This window comes from Nanorana parkeri, unplaced genomic scaffold (assembly GCF_000935625.1).
Source record: "Nanorana parkeri isolate BGI_ZX_2015 unplaced genomic scaffold, ASM93562v1 scaffold172, whole genome shotgun sequence".
Taxonomy (NCBI): Eukaryota; Metazoa; Chordata; class Amphibia; order Anura; family Dicroglossidae; genus Nanorana; species Nanorana parkeri.
In genome coordinates, this window is record NW_017306440.1 from 1,311,227 (window position 1) to 1,321,284 (window position 10,058).

General features: G+C 46.9%; 1 protein-coding gene across 3 annotated transcripts in view; it reads right to left on the reverse strand.

The window, feature by feature from the left end:
• Nucleotides 1-8,784, reverse strand: part of MAEA (macrophage erythroblast attacher) — an 82,723-nt gene extending 73,939 nt beyond the window's left edge. The window contains exon 1 of one of the 3 annotated variants that reach the window (XM_018554756.1): nucleotides 8,438-8,784. In XM_018554756.1, the coding sequence (XP_018410258.1) occupies nucleotides 8,438-8,506 (69 nt within the window). In that variant the 5' untranslated portion in view covers nucleotides 8,507-8,784. The remainder of the gene's footprint in view (nucleotides 1-8,437) is intronic. The other 2 variants (XM_018554755.1, XM_018554754.1) reach the window with 2 other exon arrangements.
• Between the last annotated feature and the right edge of the window lie 1,274 nt (nucleotides 8,785-10,058).

The window sequence follows — 10,058 nt, forward strand, 5'->3', positions numbered from 1 at the left end:
CCCTGCCGTATCTTTTTTTTTATAGGAGCCAGCTCCATTGGCAACAACTAGAGAAAACCCTCAAAAGTTGTGCGCCTGCTCCAATTTTTGTTCAGGCTACCTTTTTCCAGGAATGTGTCCAGCCCTGGAATAGCCCTCATAAAAAAAAAAAAAGAATGGGGGTGTCCATTAAACCAGTGGTTCTCAACCTGTGTAACCTCAGGACCCACATTTGTTCTTGGTCATTAAGTCGTGACCCAAGTTGAACTGCAATGGAACGCGTGGCATTGCGGTACTGTGCGTTCCGATGCGGGCAATAGAACTGTGGGTGGGAGGTGCATTTGGGGTGGCATTCAAATGAATAGAAATTCAATTTACCTCTCACACCAGAACGCGTGGTAGGTGCGATTGCGAAGTACAGCACATTAATCGTACGGGACTATGCAATTAACGCACTGTATTAATGTGAATGAGCCCTCAAAAACACAGACAACCACAGACACAATCTCACACAAACAAACATACACACTCCCAAAAAAAATTAATGTTTTTCTTTTTTTTTAAGATCCACCCAATCTCCCTACCTTATGAGAACTGGAGTGGATTCATAGCCTGGGGTCCAGTGTGGGCTGCTGTACTGTGATGGAGCTCCATCCATATGTGCAGTGCTTGTACATCTCCCTTGCGCACCCTGTAGAGGTGCCAAGAGCCAGTATGTTACATCACACCGGTCCAGGCACCTCTACTGGACATGCGAGGGAGCTGTAAGCAATGCACATATGGATGGAGCCCACCCTACCTCAAGCTGACACTCGGAATCGGGCAGCATATTTTGAATGTCTGCTTAGCGCAAGAACTGACAGTGCTGCACTAGGGGGAGGCTGAAAAGCCCCTCACCTAGAAAAGTGGAAGGCACATGAGGACCCGATGAACACAGGGTCACGACCCACTTTTGGGTCACGACCCACCAGTTGAGAACCAAGGCATTAAATAACATGATCACCTATATTGACCAATCAACATATAAACATGACTGATCATTATGGCAGTCTTCTGAAAGTTTATTCAGCAAATAATGTCTTTAAATATTTAAAATCACAATTTTTTTTGGTTGTTGCCTGCTTGTAATTAAATCTCAATACAAATTAGTAAACTAAACCTGGGATTGTAGTCCATCAGGGGAGTGAGTTTGGAGCGGTGACTACTCTACAACACACACACAGGGACCATGGGGAACAGAAGTAGCCACCCTCCAGAAGGAAGGACAGTGTCAGCACCAATTCAGAGATGATTGGAGGATCTACAGCCGAGTGATACACAAATAAGATACATTTCTGTTAATAGTTAGGGTACATGAATGCAATTTTGATATTTAACTCCTGAGTTTAGTGTCACTTTAAGGCCATATAATACCAAAGGTAGGTGAATGATCCCCTCTGTGGTAAAGGTTAAAGATATAGTCCCGCAGGACATATCCTGGATGTGGAGAATATACCTCTGGACGTGTAGCAGATAAAATAATAATGGAATAAAATCCCGAATCAAAAAGCTTCCTCAGCCACAGAGGTTGGAGTAATGCCCCCAAGATATTCAACGCATCCATGTAACGTGAACACACCTTCTACACAATAGCTCGCATTCAACAGAATCCCATCTCATTGTAATTGTATGTTACCTTAGGCTAGGCAGTATAGATTTTTAGCATTGAGCAGCAGAACTGGAGCTGGCATATACTCCATATAGCCAAGAAGCTTGGTCATTCACTGGATATCATAAAAGATCTCAACGTTTATTATCATAGGGTGCAAGCCGTGTCTGCAGAAAGACTCAAAAGCCCATGCGTAAATGGGTACTATTCCTTTGTATTCAAATAAACCAAGGGTGGGCAAATTATTATAGAGTTCAGAAGCCAGCAGGATTGTTTTTTAGGGTCCAGCTCCATTGACAACAACTAGAGGAAACCTTAAGACCCCGTTCACATTGAGCGATTTATCGCGCGGTAATTCCCGCGATATCGCGGCAAATTACCGCGCGATATTGCGCTCCAATGCAATCCAATGGGGCAAAGGGTGCTGCTGTCGCGGGTCATGTGTCGCTACAGCAGGACCCTTTTTTGAGCGGATTTAGCTGCGATTCAAGCTTGCTCAATGCAAGCTTGAACGCGATGTCGCGCGATTTGCATATCGCGCAGTGGGAACGGGGCCTAAAAGTTAGGCGCCAGCAGCAATTGTTTAGGAGCGTTGGTTACCTGGTTCCTAGGATTTGTCCAGTCTTGCTATAAATATATAGAGGTCTCTTGTCTAAAACAAGGAGTTGAGTATATTCATAAATAGAATATATTCAGTAACTGTGTTGGATCAAGCTTAGCAAGGGCTGGACACATCCAAGGAGCCAGTTCGTCAATGCTCCTAAAGGGCCCTGCCACACCATATCCAGTGTGTTCCGGCGCGGTTCGAGGCCGGAACGCTTTGCATTCCATAAATCTAGGTGGCATTCTGGGGCTGGAGGGGGTGTGGAGGTTCCATTTATGTCAATGGCACCAAAGACACGCCCCCCGCCCGCAGTGTGATCGCCCGCACTGGAATGCGAGGTACAGAAGTGCCCTCCATTCGGGTGCAATGTGATCAGAAAAAATAGTGCATGCAACATTTTTTCCGATGGCACTGCACCGTTGACGTAAATGGCATCGCCACGCCCCCTCCCGCCCCAGAACGCGGCCCAGCTTGATTTGTGCGATCGGAACACAACGGATATGGTGTAACTTTTGAGGGCTTCCCAAGTTGTTATGAACGGAGCTGGCTCCTAAAATAAAACTGCTTCTGGCTCCTGGAGATAAGTTATAGTTGGGCAGAAGACTAACTTACCAATACGGAAAATAAATCATAGTGACAATCATTTAAAAAGAATCCCATGAAAATATTGTTTGGAGGTGCCATACACTGAACCATCATATAAGCAACCAGAATTTCCACCCAGATTATCATAATCATTTTGAGGGGATTGATCGGGTTTGACTGAAATTTATTGATACAGTATAGGTCTCTCTGATAACTAACATATTTGGTTATATTGTCAGATTCTGTACAGGATCATTCGATCAGATCGATATGCGTAGGGCCACTATTAGGCAACTGACAATGATGAGGAGAAGGGATATTTTTTTTGAATACAGGTTATTCTGTAGAAGGTGTTTTGGAATCATGTTACATAGATGCATTGAATATGCTGTATGGAGACGTTACTCCAAGCTATGTGGTTGATAGAGCCTATATACAGTATACATTAAGAATGCACCAATACCACTTTTTCGGTATCGAGTAACGATATATTTTTTCCAGTACTCACTGATACTGAATACCGATACCGGCATCCTGAGGTACCATGGGCCTGGCTGCCTGGGAAGCCGGTGTTCTATCGAAAGAACACCGGCTTCATGTTCCTTTACGGCACTGTAAGGCAGCCTGGTTTCCTGACCAATCAGGAAGCTTGGCAGCGGGTCATGCCGTACCACCCGGCTTCATGATTGGTCAGCAGGTTATACTCACCCGGGATACTCAGGTGTCCAAATGCCTATGTACAGAAACCCAGAAATCTTGCGCCCGCTCCTTCACAAACAGTGACCCCAGTTCTCGGGTCCACCCTTTCCACTCCCTTCACTTCTCTATTGGCTACGCTCCCATGCCGTCTCACCGCAATGCTGGAACCTCTTCTAATGGAGTGGGACTTCCTTTTGACCTCCCTATACTGTATATGACAGTGTTTGGGCCTGGGAAGCCAATCACTAGGCACAAATGGAAGGTGCCATATCATCCTTCTAATGTCTCCATCTAAACTCCAATGGCGCCATGATGTCATCCCTCTAAGCTCCAACGGCGCCATGATATCATCCCTCTAAGCTCCAATGGCGCCATGATGTCATCCCACTAAGCACCAATGGCGCCATTATGTCATTCCTCTAACCTCCAATAGTGCCATGATGTCATCCCTCTAAGCTCCAATAGTGCCATGCTGTCATCCCCCTAAACTCAACGGAGATTAGACAGTGGGATGATGCAGAGAAAAGACAGCATGGGAATGTTGTCAGGTGGGCTATGGTAGTAGACATCGCCCTGAGTATTTTGGAGTATTCTACTGTGAAGGCAAATAGGTTATCTAAATATTGGACGGATACGTTTTGTCACCTAAAGAAACGATCTTTCTCCGGACACTTTGATAAATATAATCACTCAAGCTTCCACATAAAAACAGCTGTATACTACCAAACGATGGTTTTATTCCAATGCAACAAGATGGCACCCTGTATACCAATAAAGGACAAAAACACGTTTATGTAAAAACAACATGATATAAAAAGAAGTGTGTGTTAACCCTAAAAATAAAACACCTCTTATTCTCTCTCTTTCAGCCTGTTACATATACCTTTGAACGTGCTTTTGTCACATCCGTACTAGAAGTGAAAATATACCTGTTCATCGTGTCAGAAATTCAGAGCTATCTATCCCGTGCTCACTTCCTGTGTTACCTCAAGAAGTCTAATTAGCCCTCCTGGTTCTTATCCTGGGACTACAGAATGATTAGGGTCTATGTTGTAGAGCTCAGAGAATGGGAAGGTTTAAGTAGTTTAGCAAAAGACAGCTGCAACATGTGTTGTCAGCCCACAAAACTTAGGAGTCGAGTGCAGTTCTGGAAGATATTTTTCTGTACTTGCAGAGTCTATAAAAGGGAGAAAACACAGGAAAATATGCATGTATTGCAAAGATATACGGCATATGTTTCTTTATTATTATTTTTTTTTTTGAGCCCATGGAACGTGCATCAAAAACGAATCCCCTGTGAGCAAAAAAAGTGAATCGTGAAATCACAAGACTCGTAAAAAAGTGCACAAGGGTGCTTGGCCCTTCAATAAAGAAGGGGCCACAATTTCCCGACACCCCGGGGCGCAAGGCTCCTGACAGGGGTTGAGACTGTTTGGTCCACCTACCCGAAGACCGGCGGACCCCGATCCTTTGGGGACCTGCCGGAACAGGTCCCTCACCGTACTAGGTAGGGGGCTCTCCCGAAGAGAGAACCCCTGGGTGGGAGGAGACAGAGAACCCTATATAAGGACACAGAATCTCCTCCCCAACATCGGGAAAAGGCCCCGGAGGAACCTGCTCCCTCAGTCATCTGTGGGTCAAAATTTCAATCAAAAAGTGCCAATCGTGCATGAGGTGCAATAAATAAATCAAAAGTGCCAGTGCACCACGCTGACAGGCCTTAGGGGCCGGAATGCAAAAAAAGCTTTTCTCCATTCCCATCATAAGGTAGCACCTTAAGAGATCGTTCCACCGGAGCCCACCCATTGCAAAGGGTCGTATACTCCAGTGGCCTGAACCTCCTCCAGCACCCACCAATTACACCAGGAATTACTAAGCCGCCATCACCCTCTCTCCATAGGAGACGACGGCCGTTCTGTCCCCGACAACTGATAAGAACAGATACTACACTTGATCTTAGCAAAAAGGCCGGCATATGTTTGTCCTGATGTACACATGGGGGTCTTTACCCATCCACTGGTTGCATGCTAGTTTTTGGGGTAGTCACAATGAAGCTTCACTACTCTGGGAGAAGCCATCAGAGGCTTTTGTGTATTCTGATAACAGATTCCTGTAAATGGAGGGAGCCAACATTGGTGGGTCAATTCATATATAAAACTCAGGAGCTATTCAGTCTAGTCTTGAGCTGGCCACAGTCTGGTGCCTCATCATCGTCATCAGCCCTTATTTGCATATTCTGACGATTCTTCCTTATGTCACCGAGGTGCCAGGGCCACAATCAGCCTCCCAATCAGCCGGCATGAAAGGACCTCCACGGTAGTTTTCTCAGAGATACTGCCGGTGCCAAGAGCCACTCCGGACAGACAGCGCGAGTTGAGGGAGCTTAACAAGTGGCTCCGGAGCTGGTGTCAGAAGGAAGGTTTTGGTTTCCTGGAGAACTGGGCTGACTTACACGCTTTATTGCAGGCAGTGCCACCCCTCATAAATGCCATACTCATCCAAGAAGCGGAATATCAGAACATTTACCAGTCCCTTAGATAACAGTTGGAGCAGCAATACATACCCTGTTTCTCTGAAAATAAGAGCTACCCCGAAAATAAGACCTAGTACTACTTTTGGGAATTGCTAAAATATAAGACCTACCCTGAAAATAAGACCTAGTTGTGACCATTCCCAGGGCCGGTGGTGGCATAAGGGGGAACTTGAAGAGCCGCGGGAGAGAATCAGCGGTGCCAACGAAGCCAGTGCTAGAGGAAGCAAGGGGTCACTGGAGGGAGCAGAGCCGCATAAGCCGATGCCTCCTCTATAGCGCCGGCTCCTGTCACAGGCGGAGTGATACCAAATGCACTCCGCCTGTGAGGAATCGATAGTGAAAGCGCGCTTCGCTCATTCTGGCCAGCGATTGGTTAGCAAATTGCTCTTGGAAAGGTACAACACCCCTGATTGCCCTGATCACCATATTTTTGTATATGCATACATGTAGACTTTTCTACATAAGTGTGGATTGTTGTGCATTAAAAAAAATTAAAATAAGACCTACCCCGAAAATAAGACCTCGTGTGTTTTTTTGCAGCCCCAAAAGATATAAGACAGTGTCTTATTTTCAGGGAAACACGGTATAAAGGGTACCAGCCAGACATACACCAGACCTTACGGTATAGAGGCGGCACCCTTATGGCCCGTTCACACCAGTTACAGTGCGTTCCGGTCCAATGATGGCCTATAAAGGGGATGACACCCACATATATAAGGGCCCGTTCACACCAGTTGCAGTGCGTTCCGGCCCGATTCTGGCCAGAACGCACTGCCTCAAATTTCCAATACTCCACCAGAAGGGGACAGCCCCCAACTACAAGGAGTACTACCCCCTAGAGATATCATACTCCACCAGAAGGGGACAGCACCCAACTACAAGGTGTACTACCCCCTAGAGATATCATACTCCACCAGAAGGGGACAGCCCCCAACTACAAGGAGTACTACCCCCTAGAGATATCATACTCCACCAGACAGGGGGAAGCACCCAACTACAAGGAGTACTACCCCCTAGAGATATCATACTCCACCAGAAGGGGACAGCCCCCAACTACAAGGAGTGCTACCCCCTAGAGATATCATACTCCACCAGAAGGGGACAGCCCCCAACTACAAGGTGTACTACCCCCTAGAGATATTATACTTCACCAGACGGGGGCAGCACCCAACTACAAGGAGTACTACCCCCTAGAGGTATCATACTCCACCAGACGGGGGCAGCACCCAACTACAAGGTGTACTACCCCCTAGAGATATCATACTCCCCCAGAAGGGGACAGCACCCAACTACAAGGTGTACTACCCCCTAGAGATATCATACTCCCCCAGAAGGGGACAGCACCCAACTACAAGGTGTACTACCCCCTAGAGATATCATACTCCCCCAGAAGGGGACAGCACCCAACTACAAGGTGTACTACCCCCTAGAGATATCATACTCCCCCAGAAGGGGACAGCACCCAACTACAAGGTGTACTACCCCCTAGAGATATCATACTCCCCCAGAAGGGGACAGCACCCAACTACAAGGTGTACTACCCCCTAGAGATATCATACTCCCCCAGAAGGGGACAGCACCCAACTACAAGGTGTACTACCCCCTAGAGATATCATACTCCCCCAGAAGGGGACAGCACCCAACTACAAGGTGTACTACCCCCTAGAGATATCATACTCCCCCAGAAGGGGACAGCACCCAACTACAAGGTGTACTACCCCCTAGAGATATCATACTCCCCCAGAAGGGGACAGCACCCAACTACAAGGTGTACTACCCCCTAGAGATATCATACTCCCCCAGAAGGGGACAGCACCCAACTACAAGGTGTACTACCCCCTAGAGATATTATACTCCACCAGAAGGGGACATCACCCAACTACAAGGAGTACTACCCCCTAGAGATACCATACTCCACCAGAAGGGGACAACACCCGATTATATGTAGTGTTACTCCGATAGGTCACCATAAAGGGGCAGCACCCTCTTACATGCAGGTGAAACCCCCTATAGGTGCCATAATCCACCATATAGGGCCAGCACCCTCTTACATGCAGGTGCCACCCCCCATAGGTGCATACTCCACCATAAAGGGGCAGCACCCTCTTACATGTAGGTGACACCCCCTATAGGTGCCATATTCCACCATAAAGGGGCAGCAGCCTCTTACATGTAGGTGACACCCCCTATAGGTGCCATACTCCACCATAAAGGGGCAGCACCCTCTTAGAACGAGTACCACCCCCATAGATGCCACACTCCACCCTAGGGATGGCACTCTACATATTGTTATGAATGAGGGAGAGGCTGGCACCCAGCCAGAGCCATGTGAGTGTCTGTCCCCCCTCTGGGCACACTGGAGCCCCTGTGACTGCACAGCATGACACACCTTTAAAGTTGGGTACTCCTGAACCTTCAGAGCCATTGAGAGCTGAGCAGCTGATTCCTGGACCGCCATCTTGGAGAGAGAGGGGGGGAGGGGTTGACAACACTAGCTGGCAGCTACATGCCCACAGTCCTGTGCATTCTGGGTAATAATGTTCATCCAGGAAGAGCCCCAATATTCATAAAAAAAATAAGAATATATCGGATAAAAAAAAACACAGTCAGGGCGGGCGCAGGAAGGACGGCAACTCAACTGACAGCTCAGCAGCAAAAAACAATCAATGCCCAGTGGCTGCTCCCACAGCTCGCCTTCCTCCGGCACCGCCTACCCAAAGGTGACGGACGACTCTCCGAGCCAATCGCCATTTCCCATTCCACTCTGCTGCCCAATCCTGACATCTCCTTGTCACCGAGTGACGCAACAATGAAAGTGGGCGGTCGGGTTAGGGAAGTCCAGAGCCAATGGCCGCCAGCAGGAGCTCTGTAGAGGAATTTCAAGCAGCCAACAGATGCTTCCGATAGATAGGAGACCCGCCTACTTCCTTCTGACACACGAGGAAGGGGCGGGTCTGAATGGAATATTGACAGCGTGAGGAACGAATGAGGTGTGGCCTTGCGGCGGGTGACTTGACTGTATCAGCACCAATGGCAAAGCAATGTGGTTTATGTGTAGCACGGCCAAGTGTGAGCATGAAAAACGAGCAGGCGGGCATGAAAAAAGAAAAACGTAGTCCTAAAACCAGATCTCCATAAATAAATTGATAATAAGACATTAAACTGCTAAGGGAGGGTTATAATCCATGTCAGCTTTTTATTTTGACCATCTGTGTCCCATTTGGGAGATTTCCCGTCACTTTCTGTCTGACAGCCACAACAGGAAGTGAGAGGAAATCCCTTCAAAGTGAGGGAAGTCCCTAGTAGTCACCACAACTAGTGTCCCCTTTGGAAGATGTCCCATCTGTTCCTGTTCTGGTGACAACCCTAAATTTGGGGTTCTCTTACACTTCCAGTGATAAATGGATGAATATTCCTAACGGGGACATAGACAGCAAAAAAAGAAAAACCTGACAAGTGTTCTAATCCCTCTCCACTTCATCCAAAATTAAAGACTTAAAACTAAAACAAAAAGAGTTTTGGCTTTGGTTGCCCTTTAAGAAACCAAAGCAAACCTGATATGGCCAGATACTAAATTCGTAGGACCGCTCGCTCTGTGATTATCTGTGAACGTTCTTCCAAATATATCCACAAATGAATGTTCATTTGTTTTTTCTTTACAAGTGAAATTAAATGTAAATGCTCTGTTTGTAATATGACATTATGGCCAATAGATGGTGCTAAAGCAGTTTCAGGAAATAGGTATTTATTACCTATGCTCCTCAGCGGCATCTAGTGGCCACATTGCTGTATTACAAGCAGAACATTCAAATTGTTTATAAGCTGCCCCCAGTTTTTTTTCCCCAATCTGATTGTACAATCTTAGATCTCATTTACACAAGTTTTTAGTACTGTTCAGATGTATAGTTTTATATGGATCTGGACACACTGGTATTGCTTGCTATGGGCCACCAACAATGTGTAAGTGTAGAATGCACGCATCTCAGCTCATACAGACATAAGCGGGTGTA